Below are 20,444 nucleotides of genomic sequence, written 5' to 3'. Positions count from 1 at the left end.
ATTGATCCAAACAAAGAAAAATTGAAAAATAACATTTAAAAGGGTAAATATATGTAAAAGAAAATCTCAACCACTCCTTGTTGTCTGCGATTTCTGCATCGCGACCCTTGTTATATCACCATGTTTTACCCATAAAATCCCCCAAAAATCTGGCTGTGGCTATTCACAGCTGTGTCTTGACACTCGTTGATACATGCTACATGGAGTTTTTGGATCGAAACAAGGTAAGTACGCGATAATATCTCTTTAAAATCGTGACGTCTTTAATTCTGCTTTTGCGTGCTCTCGCCTACAGTTAGGGTTTTGCTGTTTAAATTTTTTTTTTTTTTTAAATGCCCCCCTGTTCAAAATTTTCCCCCCAGAAAATTGAGATTTTAAGCTTTCCAATGATGTATCACACATGCATAAAGGACAATTTGGAAATTTGGCCAAATTGGGGGTTTCAGAGCAGAACTTTAAGTCACCCTAGTGTTTTCCGCCACATGTAGAAAAGTTCTCCTCGGATACATCCTGCCATGTTAGCTGCACACAACAACTGCACACTGCTCTCACACCATTTACGACTTCGCCTTGTTGTTAAGCATGAATTAAGAAGCCCGCTTCACAAAGATACGATGTTGGAAATTGTAGCATGGTTTTCAATGCTCTCGTAGCGATGTCAGGATATTCCGGAATGACTTTAATCCAGAACCTCGGTAGAGTTGTTGTCTCAAATGTACGTTTCAGATCGCCGTCATTTGCCATCTCTGCAAGCTGATCCTCCTGTTGCACAGACATGCTCGAATCACTCGGTTTATTCACAAACGGGTCATGAATCCACTCCTTCGCAGTTCGTGGATCTTCGAGGTTGTAGGCTCATAATCTGGCTAGTCAGGTGCCCTTTTCGCTGTAAAAAAATATCTCCAAAGACATCTGTTTTCCAGTCATCTTCGTGATACGCTATTATCAAGGACAAGCGCACATAGATATAAAGTGGGGAAAATAAGTATTCAGTCAACCACTAATTTTGCAAGTTCTCCTACTTGAAAATATTAGAGAGGCCTGTAATTGTCAACATGGGTAAACCTCAACCATGAGAGACAGACTGTGGGAAAAAAACAGAAAATCACATTGTTTGATTTTTAAAGAATGTCTTTGCAAATCATGGTGGAAAATAAGTATTTGTTCAATACCAAAAGTTCATCTCAATACTTTGTTATGTACCCTTTGTTGGCAATAACAGAAGCCAAACGTTTTCTGTAACTCTTCACAAGCTTTTCACACACTGTTGCTGGTCTCATCTTCAACGCCCTTGCTGATGGAAGGAGATTTTCACTCAAAATCTCTCGAAACATGGCCCCATTCATTCTTTCCTTTACACAGATCAGTCGTCCTGGTCCCTTTGCAGAAAAACAGCCCCAAAGCATGATGTTTCCACCCCCATGCTTCACAGTGGGTATGGTGTTGTTCGGAAGCAATTCAGTATTCTTTCTCCTCCAAACACGAGAACCTGTGTTTCTACCAAAAAGTTCTATCTTGGTTTCATCTGACCATAACACATTCTCCCTGTCCTTTTCTTCATCCAAAACGCTCTCTAGCGAACCGCAGACGGGGCTGGACATGTACTTTCTTCAGCAGGGGGACACGTCTGGCAGTGCAGAATTTGAGTCCTTGGTGGCGCATTGTGTTACTGATAGTAGCCATTGTTACTGTTCTCCCAGCTCTCTGTAGGTCATTCACTAGGTCCCCCCGTGTGGTTCTGGGATTTTTGCTCACCGTTCTTGTTATCATTTTGACGCCACGGGGTGAGATCTTGCATGGAGCCTCAGATCGAGGGAGATTATCATTGGTCTTGTATGTCTTCCATTTTCTAATAATTGTTCCCACAGTTGATTTCTTTACACCAAGCATTTTACCTATTGCAGATTCAGTCTTCCCAGACTGGTGCAGGTCTACAATTTTGTCTCTGGTGTCCTTCGACAGCTCTTTGGTCTTGGCCATAGTGGAGTTTGGAGTGTGACTGACTGAGGTTTTGGACAGGTGTCTTTTATATCGATAATGAGTTAAAACAGGTGCCATTAATACAGGTAACGAGTGGAGCCTCGTTAGACCTCGTTAGAAGAAGTTAGTCCTTTTTGACAGCCAGAAATCTTGCTTGTTTGTAGGTGACCAAATACTTATTTTCCACTCTAATTTGGAAATAAATTCTTTAAAAATCAAACAATGTGATATTCTGTTTTTTCTGTTTTTTCTTCTGTTGAAGGTAAAAATTGAGATTGGTAAATTTACTTTTAATCAGTTTACATTCCTCACTGAAAATGAATTGAAACCCCCTGAAAAATCCGTATTAAAGTACGTTTTTAGTTTTAAAAAAAAGTTGTCAGAAAAACAACTGTTCAACTACAGCTTGACAAATATACATGTGATTAGTACAGTTGTGAAGATTTTGCACTGCGTGTAGGCGAGAGTGTGAGTCATTAGTGGCTTTCGACTCGTCTCTCTTCCCCGGTCAGCCAAAATCAGGCAGGCAGCCAGGCATGTAATGGAAACTTTGGGGATTTAGAGTCGCCACCGCGCTAAAGACGACCCCCTGATGCACGGCTGCCTTACATAGCTTTTGTAGCAACGTTAACGTAGCGGCTCGTGGCGGTCGATAACTCATATTTTACGAGCGTATGAATCAGGCAGAAGCCGGGGGAAGACTTTACGACGGTTTTGTTTTGCGATGCTGACGAGGAATGTTGATTGTAGCCGGAGGTACAACATCGTTTCGGTTGGCGTCAACTCAAATGAAAAGTTTGTTTATTGTTTTAGGTCGGGACAAAAGATGGAAAACACATGCCAAAGGTGTGGGGTTGTCAGTATTACCGCTTTGTGATCAGTAATGAGTAACTAAGTACTAATACTTTGTTACTGCACTTGAAGCGGCACTTTGTAACTTTTCAGTTTGGTAAAATTATCGACACTGGTGGACAAAAGCGGTAATGTTTAGCCTTAAGGAAGACTGCGTTTACCATAAGGACTAGCGCATACCCGAACAGTGTTGTAAAATCATCAATGAATCAAAAATCAATCTCCCGGTCGCCTGCAGATGGATTAAACATTTTAGTTTCCAGCGGCTGTGTGAAGGATGAATAGTAATAAGGTAATGAATCCAGTTGTGGTTAAACAATAGCATTTGACGGTTAGCAACCGTGTGGCTTAGTGGGGATAACCCCCCCAACCCGCTGACGAGTTTGGTTTTACGTCACTCCCATGAGTGAAAGCCGGGCCAATATTTATTCTGTATATCCTGGTAGCTCCTTGGTGGCAGAGCCCCGGGGGTGGAATAAATCCGCCTGGAGTTTCTAAAGGCTCTGGATGTTGTGGGGTTGTCTTGGTTGACATGCCTCCGCAACATCAAGTTGAAATCAGGGACAGTGCCTCTGGATTGGCAGACCGGGGAGGTGGTCCCTCCTTTTAAAAAGGGGGACCAGAGGGTGTGTTCCAACTACAGTTCCTGACAAAAGTCTTGTCGCTTATCCATTTTGTAGAAACAATTGCGAACCTGACTTTTAATTATTCAATTGGTTTCAGAAATGGCTCATATGAAAGCTAAGACCCTCCCAAATGACGTTGAATGTACAAAAATAAGGGCTGTCAAAATTATCGCGTTAACGGGCGGTAATTAATTTTTTAAGTTAATCACATTAAAATATTTGAAGCATTTAACGCACATGCCCCGCTCAAACAGATTAAAATGACAGCAGTGTCATGTCCACTTGTTACTTGTGTTTTGGGTGTTTTGTCACCCTCTGCTGGCGCTTGGGTGCGACTGATTTTATGGGTTTCAGCACCATGAGCATTGTGTAATTATTGACATCAACAATGGCGAGCTACTAGTTTACTTTTTGATTGAAAATTTTACATTTTTAGGGCTGCAGCTAACGAATATTTTAGTAGTCGATTAATCGATGGACTAGTTAGTTCGAATAATAGAGTAATCGGATAAGGAACATGAAAAATTAAAATACCTAAGCTGAGCCTCAAACAGTATACTTTTTTTTTGGTTTGTTTTTTAAATGAGGATCTATGTACAACAAAAGAACAATTGGCTTACTTGCATAGAAAAAGTCCGCTGCTTAAATGCTATAAAATGCTAAAGTTTTTTTCACAATGCTCTGAACAAATGGTTCAGACACAGATTCCCACAAAAAATGGCTAAATATACCTTTAAACTAAATTACGAATGCATTCAAAAAAAACATTAGCTCAAACAAAAACTTAGCTTATGCTGATCTTAACAGGGAGCAGATGGATTCAGCCACGTGAAATGAGGTAGACTAGAGGGCCGTGTATCCACCCAAATCAATAAAAATAAATGCAAACACTTTCAAAACAAACCTTTACAATGCCACTTTAATTAAACGAATACTCGAAGCAACACAATTTAATTCGAATATTTTTTTTCTAATCGAATACTCGAGTTAATCGATTAATTGTTGCAGCACTACACATTTTATTGAAATGAAAACATTAAGACGGGTTTTAATATAAAATTTCTATAACTTGTACTAACATTTATCTTTTAAGAACAAGTCTTTCTATCCATGGATCGCTTTAACAGAACGTTAATACAGTAATGTTAATGCCATCTTGTTGATTTATTGTTATAATAAACAAATACAGTACTTATGTACTGTATGTTGAATATATATCCGTCTTGTGTCTTATCTTTCCATTCCAACAATAATTTACAGAAAAATATGGCTTATTTTATAGATGGTTTGAATTGCGATTAATTACGATAATTAATTTTTAAGCTGTAATTAAATCGATTAAAAATTTTCATCGTTTGACAGCCCTAACAAAAATATATTTGTTTCACTGAAAAAAAGATTTATCACATAATGAAGACATAAAGGTCAAATTTTGGAAAGACAAAAGTTTTGTCGCCTACACAAAGTGTGAAAATTGAACAAAAAATGTACTTCAAATACAAAAATATTAGGGCTGTCAAAATTAACGCATTAACGGGCATTAATTAATTTTTTAAATGAATCACGTTAAAATATTTGACGCAATTAACGCATGCACTGAATGAGCCGCTCTCGCATTGCCTCAATCAGATTTCAATGACGCCGTTTATGGACATTAAGAGTGAAGAGAATGCCACCGGCCGCTTGGGGGCAGCGCAGCGCCGTTCCATACTAATGTTATTCCTTCTAATAGTGAGAGAATTAGTAGTTGTGAGACGTTTATGCTGTTGCTTTGTGCTCCACACATATTTCGGTAAGTTTGCTTTCTTTTAGTGGCAATTATGTGTCTCTTGTTGTATTTTGGGTAAGATATGCACAGAAATATATCTGTTATAAAGGCGAGTGGACACAGGAGTTCTTTGGGCTGCGCCCTTTATTGGCATAAGCTTCTGCAACTCCTTCACAACAAACAGAAGTATCATTTAGTGAAAGCACAACAAAAATAATACTGCTATCTCTCAAAAAAAAAAAAATGTTCACAAAAAGAAAAGCACTTCAGTCTGTCGTAATGAGGCCCTATTCTCACACAGCTAAACAACAATGCAAAGTGAACTGGCATTACTCAGAGTTTGGTCACTCAATTCTTATTATTGTTATTTTTATTCTTCTTATTATTAGATTAACGCTACTTTTGATTGAAAATTGTACAAATTTTATTAAAACGAAAATATGAAGAGGGGTTTTAATATAAAATGACTATAACTTGTAACTATAACATTTATCTTTTATGAACTACAAGTCTTACTATCCGTGGATCACTTAAACAGAAAGAATGTTAATAATGCCATTCATAGATTTATTGTTATAATAAACAAATACAGCACCTATGTAGGGCTGTCCCAAACGACTAATTTTCTCCCGATTAGTCAGCCGACTATTTTTACGATTAGTCGACTAATCCAATACTTTAAAAAAAATGTTTTTTTTTTGTTTTTGTTTACTAATTTAGCAATGAAATTTTTGTTGACGCTTATCAATTCACAAAAAACATATTGGATCACCAAAATTATTTACTAAAGTACAAATAAACACGTAAATAACAATAATAAATCACAAATAAACAATGACTTCAAATGCTGATAGAATTAACTAGTGTAGCATCCGGATTGAAAAGATGGTCTCTTAAACTGATGGTTTACAACTTTTATTCCATCCTTGATGTAATCACACTGTAAGAGCTACGGTGCACACAAATAAAACAACACAATTAGAAATTAACGAAAACTTTTCACCTTTTTCCTTTTAAACCTTATTTATATATCAATGAATTGCCTATATGAATTGCCTTTACCTTAATTTATTACCTTATCATTGACAATCTCTTCCTTGAGTGCAATCGCTGTATATACTGTATATATTTATGACCTTTTAACGTTATATAATTTTCTATACCATAAAATAAACAATAACATGAAATAAACCTTTCAGTTAGCAATACTAATAGCACTTATAGGCCCATTGTCAATGAAACATTATTATTTAGTAAAGCGACAGCACCCTCTGGTGTACAAAAAATGCAAAAAAATTTTTTTTACAAACGGTGACGGCGCTTGAGGTGTTTATTCACGGCCGACGTGCAGCCAAGCTTGGCAGTGAAGAGACAGGACACAAGAGTGTACCCTCCTTTATTTCTTTGAAAAAAGTCAATGTTTTGGACACTGGTGCGCTTTTTTGGCTTTGTGCCGCTTTCCCTGCTTGCATACAGAGCATCCGACATTCTGAACTTTCCGCGCATATATTTTTTTAACCCTTCATTAACCGTCGACGGGATGTTGTGCTCGTCGACGGATTTACGTCATCGATGACGTCGACTATGTCGACTAGTCGGGACAGCTCTACACCTATGTACAGTATGTTGTATGTATATATCCGTCTTGTGTCTTATCTTTCCATTCCAACAATAATTTACCGAAAAATATGGCATATTTTAGAGACGGTTTGAATTGCGATTCACTGCGATTAATTAATTTTTAAGCTGTAATTAACTCGATTAAAAATTTTAATCGTTTGACAGCCCTAAAAAATATGTTACATAACATAAACGAATTAAGTAGTGGTGCTGTGAGATCCAAATTGAATATTTTGTATGACTTCCATGGGCTTGAAGGACTGTTTCCATGCGAGTCGGCAAGGATTCATACAATTTATTGATGAAGTCATAAGGAATATCAAAGGAAACAGTCTTGCATGCCTCCCACAGTTCATCAACATTCTTGGGTTTCGTCTTCCATGCTTCCTCTTTCATCCTTTCGGGCCACTTCTGTCTTAATGAATGGGGAAAGGAGGAGGTGACGTATGCCGTAAAGCAATCAGCACATTTGTAGTTTTATTTTTGTGTGTGGCATGGTTCCTGTCAAATACATAAGTTATCATTTAAATAAAATACAAAATATAATAAAAAATTGTGTTATTACATCTTTTTTTAAATGACCGAAAATCTTAACCTGCCCTTTTAAAAGTTTAAAAAAGTTCCTCACAGCATCCTCTACATTATATATGAAATACTTGCCATTCAGTCCACATACTGTAGCTTGTTAATAGGCGGTAAATAAAAAAGCCCGGCATGTTCATCCCGTTCCATTCCCGATGATACGGCCATATTTATGCTGGCCCGCCGCCTGCTTCGTCTGAGTAGGAGATGAATTTTTCAGAGGCCTCGCAGTCATGCCAGTGTCCGTTAGAAGAGCAGGAGGGGAGGAGGAGGAGGAGGAGGAGGCTTTGCAGTCGTCTGGCTTTTGGCGAAGGCTTGCCAACACAGCACAGGTGGCGTTTTGTCTGGACGCCTCCCACGGAAGGAGCAGAGAGCGCACTCGGAGGGGAGAAGGAGGCAGAAGGACATTAAACATTTGGATCTATACACAATTTTATCATTCGCTCATTCACCGCTTGCTCATCTGCTGCGTGTGCGGGTGTGTTGAGAAAGCACAGTAAAAGCCTAATCCCGCTGACTTAATTTGTCTTTGAATAAAACTCACGCACGCGAGTGCCAAATTGCTTCCTGGAATAGATGAATGCTAGTTAATGAAATGAATTCATGCGGCAGCAGATGCATTTTGCCAATCTTCATAAAGAGAAAATCATAAGCAAGCAGTTGAGAGGACGACAAACGACCACGCCCCTCGAAAGGAGTCATTTGATGCATTACGGAACACCGGACGCGTGCTCGTTGTCATTTTCGGGAATAAAGGGCTGATAAGACACTGGTTATGTTTTCATTGGAAATACAGTGGGGCAAATAACTATTTAGTCAACCACTAATTGTGCAAGTTCTCCCACTTGAAAATATTAGAGAGGCCTGCAATTGTCAACATGGGTAAACCTCAACCATGAGAGACAGAATGTGGAAAAAAAAACAGAAAATCACATTGTTTGATTTTTAATGAATTTATTTGCAAGTCATGGTGGAAAATAAGTATTTGTTCAAGACCAAAAGTTCATCTCAATACTTTGTTATGTACGTTTTCTGTAACTCTTCACAAGCTTTTCACACACTGGTGCTGGTATTTTGGCCCATTCATCCATGCAGATCTCCTCTAGAGCAGTGATGTTTTGGGGCTGTCGTTGGGCAACACGGACTTTCAACTCCCTCCACAGATTCTCTATGGGGTTGAGATCTGGAGACTGGCTAGGCCACTCCAGGACATTGAAATGCTTCTTACGAAGCCACTCTTTTGTTGCCCTGGCTGTGTGTTTGGGTTTATTGTCAAGCTGAAAGACTCAGCCACGTCTCCTCTTCAATGTCCTTGCTGATGGAAGGAGCTTTTCACTCAAAATCTCTTGATACATGGCCCCATTCATTCTTTCCTTTACACAGATCAGTCGTCCTGGTCCCTTTGCAGAAAACCAGCCCCAAAGCATGATGTTTCCACCCCCATGCTTCACAGTGGGTATGGTGTTCTTCGGATGCATTCCAGTATTCTTTCTCCTCCAAACATGAGAACCTGTGTTTCTACCAAAAAGTTGTATTTTGGTTTCATCTGACCATAACACATTCTCCCAGTCCTCTTCTGGGTCATCCAAATGCTCTCTAGCGAACCGCAGACGGGCCTGGACGTGTATTGGTTTCAGCAGGGGGACACGTCTGGCAGTGCAGGATTTGAGTCCCTGGCGGCGCAATGTGTTACGGATAGTAGCCTTTGTTACTGTGGTCCCAGCTCTCTGTAGTCATTCACTAGGTCCCCGCGTGTGGTTCTGGGATTTTTGCTCACCGTTCTTGTTATCATTTTGACGCCACGGGGTGAGATCTTGCATGGAGCCCCAGATCGAGGGAGATTATCAGTGGTCTAATAATTGCTCCCACAATTGATTTCTTTACACCAAGCGTTTTACCTATTGCAGTCTTCCCAGCCTGGTGCAAGTCTACAATTTTGTCATTTGTGTCCTTCGACACTTCTTTGGTCTTGGCCATAGTGAAGTTTGGAGTGTGACTGACTGAGGTTGTGGACAGGTGTCTTTGATACCGATAATGAGTGAAAACAGGTGCCCTTAATACAGGTAACGAGTGGAGCCTCGTTAGACCTCGTTCGAAGAAGTTAGACCTCTAACAGCCAGAAATCTTCCTTGTTTGTAGGTGACCAAATACTTATTTTCCACTCTAATTTGGAAATACTTTAAAAATCAAACAAAATGATTTTCTGTTTTTTTCCCCACATTCTATCTGTCATGGTTGAGGTTTACCTATGTTGACATTTACAGGACTCTCTAATCTTTTCAAGTAGAACTTGCACGATTGGTGGTTGACTAAATACTTATTTGCCCCACTGTATTCTCCAAACCCTTTCTGTGTTAGATGATATATACATATATATTTTTATATATACAATTTTACTCTGTTGGTCTACTATTGTATATAACCTGTTTTGACCATAATATGTAGAAAGAACAAAAACGCCAATGACCATACCTGCTGTTTCTATTTAATTATCAAATATAAAACTATTGTCTCATTTTTTTCTGTTGAATGTTTATTCTAACAAGTTGAAGAAATATTATCAAGCTTCAAAACGTTTCGTTGAACATGTTTGGTTGTCAATGGGACATCATTGTCACATCAATATTACAAATTTTGACCAAAAAAATTTGGTGGGTTTTTTGTGTGTTTTTGGGTCCAAAATGTTGATTATAATTGGTCAGTGAAGAAAAGAACAGTTTTAGAGATGTTAAGAGATGATGATCGGGGGTCCGATCACGTCATTTTCAAAGTATCTGAATCGGCAAAAAAATATCGAACATGCCTTTTTTAATATATACTGTGTATATATATGTATATATAGTATATACTGCATATATGTTTTTTGTTGTTGTTGTTGTTTTTTTACTTAAATCGTTTTCTAATTGTATTTAACGTTACAGACAAAATGTCTTACACTCATTCAGAGTCTTTAGTTTTGGCTTAAAGTGGGGCTGTCAAATTTATCGCGTCAATGGCGGTAATAACTTTAAAATATTTAACGCAATTAACGCATGCGCTGCACTACCCACTCACGCATTGTCGCGTACAATCTACAATGGCACCATATTACGTATACATAGAACTAAAAGGCAACGTAAAATGAGTAGAGAGAAGTTTGTCAGCCTTTGAAGCCTTTTGTTTAATTGGCTAAAGCCTTACAAACCCTCTATCAACAATCAGAAATATCATGGGAAGCAATGTGGGGAAGAAAGGTAGTAGTTGATCTTTTTCTTAACACCTTTCTTTATTTCCCAACGCTGAGAAGATACAGTATATCAATTGGTACAATTACGCACAGTCATGGTTGCACTTCCCATCATGCATTTGGGCAGAAGTTAAATGGCTGAATTATCATTTACTAAAAGCTCATAAAAATCCACTAGATGGCAATATTTAGTCACAATATATATACATATTTGTCCTTTAAGAATTACAAGTCTTTCTATCCGTGGATCCCTCTCACAGAAAGAATGTTAATAATGTAAATGCCATCTTGAGGATTTATTGTCATAATAAACAAATACAGTACTTATGTACTGTATGTTGAATGTATTTATTCGTCCGAGTTTTATTCATTTTTTTCTTAATGCATTGCCAAAATGTATATGATCGGGGAAAAATTATCGGGAATGAATGGAATTGAATCGAGAGCAAAAAAAAAACAAAAAAACAATCAGATCCGGAAATATCGGGATCGGCAGATACTCAAACTAAAACGATCGGATCGGGAGCAAAAAAACATGATCGGAACAACCCTAAACAGTTTGGAGATGAAGGTTATGTTGTCTTTAAAAAAGGGACCCAACCTGGCCATTTTCAATAATTTTTGCTGGAGATAGTAAAATATTTTACAATTCTTATATGGTTATGCTCTAAGCTAACGTCGTATTTCATCACAGCACAGCTAGCATTCTCAAATCACCTAGCACTCTAAGAGTTGTCACAGCAAATGGCTGTCACCGAAAGCATTAATACAAGCTAGAAAGAAAATACAACAGCTCGACAGTCAGCACACACATCTGAAAACGGGCAATGATTCGGTGCTTTATCGCGACACGCTGCATTTCAGCCTCGAGGAGTCTTTTCCAAACTGCACACAAACTCCGCTTTCGTACGTGAGCAGCGATTATCCAAACAGCTCGGTGAAATGAAGCTTTTCACTCGCCTGATGTGTGGAATTATTTCACCATTAACGCTGTCAATCACGTTGACAGAGTCTGAATGCGGCCTGCCGAGACTGAAAGCATCTACAAACGCGCGAGGGTGCAGTCGCTGATGATTGACAGACTGTAATCCGAACCAGCCCGGGGATCTTAAAACAAACGTGGCATCCAGGGCTAATTTCTTCCCCGTGTCGCTTCAAAGTAGATGGAGTCACACGACAAAAATCATTCTCAAAGTCACAAAGATGCAGCCAACAGTCCACAATGGAGACAAATGACTGCGAGTTAATCTGCAGACGTCAGTGACAAATGGTTTCAAATGCCCCGTCCCTGTCAGGTCCACGTTAGTCTTGACTAAACCTACACAGTATCTGTCATGTCATTTACATTATTTTAGAGCCAAAAAAAGACTAACGATATGAGAATTGCGTGACGTAATATGGCAACATATCTCAAAATGGATTTTTTTTAAACACCCTAGATATTTACTTTGTATATATGCTCTATATATATTTGTTAGGGCTGTCAAACGATTAAAATTTTTAATCGAGTTAATTACAGCTTAAAAATTAATAGTAATTAATCGCTATTCAAACCATCTATAAAATATGCCATATTTTTCTGTAAATTATTGTTGGAATGGAAAGATAAGACACAAGATGGATATATACATTCAACATACGGTACATAAGTACTGTATTTGTTTATTATAACAATAAATCAACAAGATGGCATTAACATGATTAACATTCTGTTAAAGTGATCCATGGATAGAAAGACTTGTAGTTCTTAAAAGATAAATGTTAGTACAAGTTATAGAAATTTTATATTAAAACCCCTCTTAATGTTTTCGTTTTCATAAAATTTGTAAAATTTTCAATCAAAAAACAAACTAGTAGCCCGCCATTGTTTGTTGTCAATAATTACACAATGCTCATGTGTGCTTAAACCCATAAAATCAGTCGCACCCAAGCGCCAGCAGAGGGTGACAAAACTCCAAAATTCACAAGTAACAACTTGGCATTGCACTGTGCTGTCATTTTAATCTGTTTGAGCGAGGCATGTGCGTTAATTGCGTCAAACATTTTAACGTGATTAATTTGAAAAATTAATTACCGCCCGTTAACACGATACTTTTGACAGCCAGCCCTAATATTTTATTATATCAGATCGTGACGTATCGGATCGTGACACTGCCGTATTGATGGGCATTGTATTGTGAGTTTACAGTGGGGCAAATAAGTATTTAGTCAACCACTAATTGTGCAGGTTCTCCCACTTGAAAATTTTAGAGAGGCCTGTAATTGTCAACATGGGTAAACCTCAACCATGAGAGACAGAATGTGGGAAAAAAACCCAGAAAATTACATTGTTTGATTTTTAAAGAATTTATTTGCAAATCATGGTGGAAAATAAGTATTTGGTCAATACCAAAAGTTCATCTCAATACTTTGTTATGCCCCCTTTGTTGGCAATAACAGAGGCCAAACGTTTTCTGTAACTCTTCACAAGCTTTTCACACACTGTTGCTGGTATTTTGGCACATTCCTCCGTGCAGATCTCCTCTAGAGCAGTGATATTTTGGGGCTGTCGTTGGGCAACACGGACTTTCAACTCCCTCCACAGATTTTCTATGGGGTTGAGAGCTGGAGACTTGCTGGGCCACTCCAGGACCTTGAAATGCTTCTTACGAAGCCACTCCTTTGTTGTCTGGCTGTGTGTTTGGGATCATTGTCATGCTGAAAGACCCAGCCACGTCTCATCTTCAATGCCCTTGCTGATGGAAGGAGGTTTTCACTTAAAATCTCTTGATACATGCCCCCATTCATTCTTTCCTTTACACAAAGCAGTCGTCCTGGTGTTGTTGCAGAAAAACAGCCCTAAAGCATGATGTTTCCACCACCATGCTTCACAGTGGGTATGGTGTTCTTTGGATGCAATTCAGTATTCTTTCTCCTCCGAACACGAGAACCTGTGTTTCTACCAAAAAGTTCTATTTTGGTTTCATCTGACCATAACACGTTCTCCCAGTCGTCTTCTGGATCATCCAAATGCTCTCGAGCGAACCGCCCTGGACCTGTACTTTCTTCAGCAGGGGAAAACGTCTGGCAGTGCAGGATTTGAGTCCTTGGCGGTGCATTGTGTTACTGATAGTAGCCTTTGTTACTGTGGTCCCAGCTCTCTGTAGGTCATTCACTAGGTCCCCCCGTGTGGTTCTGGGATTTTTGCTCACCGTTCTTGTCATTTTGACGCCACGGGGTGAGATCTTGCATGAAGCGCCAGATCGAGGGAGATTATCAGTGGTCTTGTATGTCTTCCATTTTCTAATAATTGCTCCCACAGTTGATTTCTTTACACCAAGTATTTTACCTATTGCAGATTAAGTCTTCCCAACCTGGTGCAGGTCTACAATTTTGTCTCTGGTGTCCTTTGACAGCTCTTTGGTCTTGGCCATAGTGGAGTTGACTGACTGAGATTTTGGACAGGTGTCTTTTATACCGATAATGAGTTAAAACAGGTGCCATTAATACAGGTAAAGACTGGAGCCTCGTTAGACCTCATTAGAAGAAGTTAGACCTCTTTGATAGCCAGAAATCTTGCTTGTTTGTCGGTGACTAAATACTTATTTTCTACTCTAATTTGGAAATAAATTTTTTAAAACTCAAACAATGTGATTTTCTTTCTTTTTTTTCCCACATTCTGTCTCTCATGGTTGAGGTTTCCAATGTTGACAATTACAGTCCTCTCAAATCTTTTCAAGTAGGAGAACTTGCACAATTGGTGGTTGACTAAATACTTATTTGCCCCACTGTAAGTGTATCGTCCCATCCCTAGTTAGTACTAAACTTTTGGAATGCAGTTTACCACTTTTGCCATCATTAGCACCAAACCAGTTTGGTCTGAGTAATTTGAATAAACTTTCTATGCTTTTAAAAAATAAAATCAATCAAAACATTGATGCCATGAATTTATGACCTGTTCAAGGCTGTACTATCCTTGAATATTGTACTTTGAAGTTTTTTTGGGGTTTGAAAATAGTACATATTTCAATACATGCCCAAAAGTCAATACAAATACTGGGATGGTTGGCAGCAAGCAATTGCTGCCAGTCTCTTCCAGTAAAAATGGATTAAATGTCTAGCACCCTCAGTGGCAGTCAATGAGTTAAATGATTAAAAGGTTGACAACACAGGCTAACTGTTAGCCATTGAACTTGTGTATTAGCAATGCAGTGTGGTTGCTTTATATACAAAATGTGTAATTTTGCTATTTGTTTGGAAGCCTTCACAGCCACCATAGATCGATTATATTTCGAATTTCTGGCCGTCGAAGCGAAAAACAAAAAGGGTCTTAACTAGGGCTGTCAAAATTATCGCGTTAACGCGCGGTAATTAATTTTTTAAATTAATCACGTTAAAATATTTGACGCAATTAACGCACATGTCCCGCTCAGAAAGTATTCTGCCTTTTGGTAAGTTTTACAGCAAGGCTTTTTGTGCTGTCCAACAGCGAACTCTTGTGGTCGCTTTGCGACATGGTTTATTGTTTGCTTGCCAGTTCATTATGGCTGCACGACGTCTCGGGCTGACGCCTACGTTGTAATGTTGTGCTTATATGATCCTTGGAGAAGATTTGTCCGTAAGTATGGTTGTTGTAAAGAATGTACATATTATGTTAGTAAGCGAAATGTTATATTTTTTGTATGAGACGCTTTTTGTTTATGTTTAGTGAACCTGTATAGCGTGCTAAGCTAACGTTGTTGCTAATGTAATGCTCGTGTACTTTTATTTTGTAGTTTTACGACGGTCTAAAGAGGACAATGGTTTGAGGCCATTACATTAATAAATCAGATGAAAAAGGAAGAAGTCTAATTATTAAGGCGTCGTTCACTAGCTGTCTAGCTTTGGAAAAAGTAGACGCTTCGGAGTGAGGACAGCATAGACAGATTTAAATGACAGTAGAGTGAAATGCCCACTACAGTCCTTATGTACCGTATGTTGAATGTATATATCCATCTTGTGTCTTATCTTTCCATTCCAACAGTTTATTTTACAGAATAGATATATAATTTACAGAAAAATATGGCATATTTTATAGATGGTTTGAATTGCGATTAATTGCGATTAATTACGATTAATTAATTTTTAAGCTGTAATTAACTCGATTAAAAATTTTAATCGTTTGACAGCCCTAGTCTTAACATCAGCGATCCCCATAAAACCTTGTGTTCTGGTGGGGCTTCTGCCTTTCAGCAGTTAAACAAAAAAATAAACTAAGTGTGAGCACACGTTCGATATCGGTGTGTGGTGTCAGTGCGAGGTGTAAGTTACCAAGCGACACATTTTGGAGTGGCAGCGCTTCTTCCCCCACCCGCATGCCTTCCTGCGCGAGCCAGCTTGCTGTTGACGTACATGGCGGCACAGACTTGTTTGTGCATGTGTGATCAGCATTTTTTGTTGTGCTCTCAAAGTTAGATCTTCGAAAGCAACAGTCACAAACAAGAGTCCTACATCTCAAGTGCTGTTCGTTTGGGAAAGATTGAACAAATTGACGCACTACTTACTGGGCACAAATTCTAATCTGCATTTGGGCAAGGTGATGATGTGTAAAATTTTTTAAATTTTTCCAGTAGGGCTGTCAAACGATTAAAATTTCTAATCGAGTTAATCACAGCTTAAAAATTAATTAATCGTAATTAATCGTAATTAATCGCAATTTCAACCATCTCTAAAATATGCCATATTTTTCTGTGAATTATTGTTGGAATGGAAAGATAAGATAAGACGGATGTATACATTCAACATGCTGTACATAAGTACTGTATTTGTTTATTATAACAATAAATCCACAAGACGGCATTAACATTAACATTCTTTCTGTGAAAGGGATCCACGGATAGAAAGACTTGTAATTCTTAAAAGAAAAATGTGAGTACAAGTTATAGTAATTTTGATAGTTTGTATATTGTGACTAAATATTGCCATCAAGTGTATTTGTTGAGTTAAACTTAATGTTTGAATAGAGTATTATTTTGCATAGCTATTTTGATTGGGAATGCCAGATCTCTTTGCATTGAGTGCTTTTCTTTTAGTGAACATTATTTTATTTTTGAGAGATAGGAATATTATTTTTGTTGTGTGTTCACTAAATGATACTGTAGCGACTTAAATGTTCTTAACTGCCCAAATTCATGATGGGAATTTGAGCAACCATGAGTCACAGTGGTTTCTGCAAATTGTATATCTTCTCTGCGCTGAGTACAATACATGGTGTTAAGAAAAAGATCATCTCCAGTTATTCTTCCCCATGTCGCTTGCCACAATAGTTATAACAGTTGTGGAAGAGATGCCACTGCTTATTCCATTAAATAGTGCGGCTCCATTAAATGCCTGCGTTACCAATTCGCCCTTCTTGGTATTTGGCGGTGCTATGGACCGGCGATTCATGCTGGCTCGTTGTCGTCGGTTGGCTCGGTTCGTCCGATTTCCTCCTGAGGAAAACGGTGGCGTACATATAAACACCGAGAGACGTTGGATGGCTTTTTGTGGGTACTTTTATTCACAAAACCATGTGGGGGACGCAGCACTTGAGCCTGCGCTAACTGCGCACTTTCTCTACTCTCTCGCTCCCTCTCTCGCTCGACCACTTTCTTCCTCACTGCTCAATCTGACAATGCCGGTCACATTGAAAATAACAAAATTATACCGTTTGAGGCTTAGCTCAGGTATTTTAATTTTTCATGTTCCTTATCCGATTACTCGATTATTCGAACTAACTAGTCCATCGATTAATCGACTACTAAAATATAAAAATAATGATATTGAGATGAACTTTTGGTATTGATTAAATACTTATTTTCCACCATGATTTGCAAATAAATTCTTTAAAAATCAAACTGTGATTTTCTGTTTTTTTTTTTCACATTCTGTCTCTCATGGTTGAGGTTTACCCATGAGGACAATTACAGGCCTCTCTAATATTTTCAAGTGGGAGAACTTGCACAATTAGTGGTTGATTACATACTTATTTGCCCCACTGTATTTTGTAACCGTCAAATTTACAGAGCAGCGCCATTTTCTCTCTGAAAAGTGAAACTTTGTTGCCATCAAGTCATACTTATCTGTTCAGTACTTCTCAATGTATCCTTGTCAGACTCGCCTCCACTTACCCGACCCCCATATAAAAACTTAATTGACTGAAAATTTCATATGATTTAAAATGCAAGCAAAATGGACTCCACTTACCTGAATTATTTTCTTAAGCATCATTCTCTTTATTTCTCAACAGGATGAATGCCGAAATTTCATGAAGGTTCTCCTCAGTAGGCCGGGTGGCTTGTTTGTGTGCGGCACCAACGCCTTCAACCCTCTCTGCGCCAACTACACGGTAAGTCACCGGTAAAAGTCTTATCGGTTAACCCGCAATTAACCTGTCGGCTCAGGTGACATGTTCATTGTTTGTCTGACATCATACCGCCTTCACCCACTGATCTTTAACAGTTGTTGTTTCCATGCTTGTTGTCAAGCTGCTAAATTTGTATGGTTTTGGATCATTTCCCCTTAACGATCCCTGCAAGAGCGTAGGTTTGGTCTTTACATTGGTAGGGATGATTTGGCATAACCTGCATGTACACTTTTTGCTGGGGACGGGACATCTTAATGATCAATGCAAAATAAATCTTTATTGACTTATACTTTTATGTGTATTGGTTCAGCCTGCACAGTTTAATTCAAACCTTTGTTTAAAAAAAAAAAAAAAAAAAAAAACATTTTGAAAAAAATGTCCGGATTTTATGAGCAAATTTAATTTGCATTATTTGAACATAAATTATATTAACATACACAAATAAATACAGGCTTGGTAATCATCTCTGACCTACCCAGGAATGCAAAAAAAATAAACATTTGTCTTAAGACCACTCAACATTGTCTAAATAAAGAAATTAAATATAACTGAAAAACCTTCTTTGTCAGGGAATAACAAAAAATAAAATAAAAATGGAGCCGTCCTTCAGGTAAAACACCACAGGCACAGCCAAACTCAACAAAAAAAAAAATGAAAGCTCCTGTGGGCTTGTTTAAGACCACATACATAAAATAAAGAGTAAAATTGGGGAGAAGGGGGTAAAACTCTGATCACTACAATTCTCACAGTTTCGTAAATGTTGACAGTAGAAAACACGTAAAGGAGGACACTTCTCTCTACGAAGCTACCTACTCGAGTTTTGCAGGTTAGCAAGTTCACACAGTTTCATGTTATGCTTGCTCTGATGCAGGTCGGACTTTCAGTAGCAAAATTAGTGGTGTGTTTTCCCCACTTTTACGTCTTTTTACATGTCGTACAGTGGCTGCTGCTGCTGGCTGAATAAAAACTTCTAATATCTAATGTGTGCGTGCGTGTGTGTACATGGTGGGGATCAAGTCATCAGCCAATCAAATGTGCGTTTAGAAAGGGAAAAAGTGGACCGGCACATTCAGCAAGTGAAAAGAGATACATGTAAATCTGAACATAATGAAAATAATTCACATTTAAAACATGGAACGACAATCCAAATGACCTACAGCGTATAACTGAAGTTATTATACAACGCAAATAAGTTTGCTTAAAAGTTAGTGGGGACAATTTGAGCATCCTGAAAAGTGGGTAGTTTTTGTCCCTACCGTCCCTATGCAAACCTTGGATCCCTGACAGGGTTGTCGGTCGAGATGTCCCGATCGGGTCCGATCACGTCATTTTCAAAGTATCAGAATCGGCAAAAAAATATCGGCCATGCCTTATTTTAATATATATATATTTTTTAATTAAATCGTTTTCTAATTGTATTTAACGTGACACACATAAGATGTTACACTCATCCAGAGTCTTTAGTTTAGGCTTAAGGTAGGGTTATCAAATTTATCCCGATAACGGCAGTATTTAATTTTTTAAAAAATGTATCACGTTAAAATATTTAACGCAATTAATGCATGCGCTGCACGACCCACTCACGCATTGTCGCGCTCAATCTGTAATGGTGCTATTTTACCTATATAGAGAGATAAAAGGCAGCGTAAAATGAGTAGAGTGGATTTTGGCAGCCTTCGGAGCCTTTTTTTAATTGGCTAAAGCCTTACAATCCCTCCCCCTACGATTAGAAAGATCATGGGAAGCAATGTGGGGAAGCAAGGTAGCAATTGATGTTTTTGTTAAAACCTTATGTTATTTCCCAACGCAGAGAAGATATATCAATTGGTAGCACTACACACACTCATGGTTCCACTTCCCATCATGCATTTGGGCATGGCTACAGTATCATTTACTGAAAGCTCAACAAATCCATTAGATGGCAATATTTAGTCACAATATACAAAGTCACAAGTCTTTCTATCCGTGGATCCCTCTCACAGAAAGAATGTTAATAATGTAAATGCCATCTTGAGGATTTATTGTCATAATAAACAAATACAGTACTTATGTACTGTATGTTGAATGTATATATTCGTCCGAGTTTTATTCATTTTTTTCTTAATGCATTGCCAAAATATATATGATCGGGAAAAATAATCTGATTGGAATTGAATCGGGAGCAAAAAAAAAAAGCAATCGGATCGGGAAATATCGGGATCGGCAGATACTCAAACTAAAACGATTGGGATCGGATCGGGTGCAAAAAAACATGATCGGAACAACCCTAGTTGTCGGGGTTCTGTCAGACCCGCGCTGGCGCAGCTCCAATGACCCGGGCCGGCGGAACTCCGACAACCTGGCCAAAAGGCTAAACTCCGCACGTTCACCTTTGTCTTACCCCCTTGTACTGACTCCATTTTGAAAGCTGGAAAAAGGCTTCAAACA

At 38.4% G+C, this 20,444-nt stretch overlaps 1 protein-coding gene across 3 annotated transcripts in view; it reads left to right on the top strand.

The window, feature by feature from the left end:
* sema6bb (sema domain, transmembrane domain (TM), and cytoplasmic domain, (semaphorin) 6Bb) overlaps nt 1-20,444 on the top strand; it is a 541,651-nt gene that overhangs the window by 328,676 nt on the left and 192,531 nt on the right. For all 3 annotated transcript variants that reach the window (XM_057840421.1, XM_057840419.1, XM_057840420.1), the window contains exon 8: nt 17,901-17,999. In XM_057840421.1, coding sequence (XP_057696404.1) covers nt 17,901-17,999 — 99 coding nt within the window. The remainder of the gene's footprint in view (nt 1-17,900; nt 18,000-20,444) is intronic.

Source organism: Corythoichthys intestinalis, chromosome 7 (assembly GCF_030265065.1).
Source record: "Corythoichthys intestinalis isolate RoL2023-P3 chromosome 7, ASM3026506v1, whole genome shotgun sequence".
Lineage (NCBI taxonomy): Eukaryota > Metazoa > Chordata > Actinopteri > Syngnathiformes > Syngnathidae > Corythoichthys > Corythoichthys intestinalis.
Note: the sequence above shows the minus strand (reverse complement) of the source record. Positions and strands in the feature narration are given on the sequence as shown.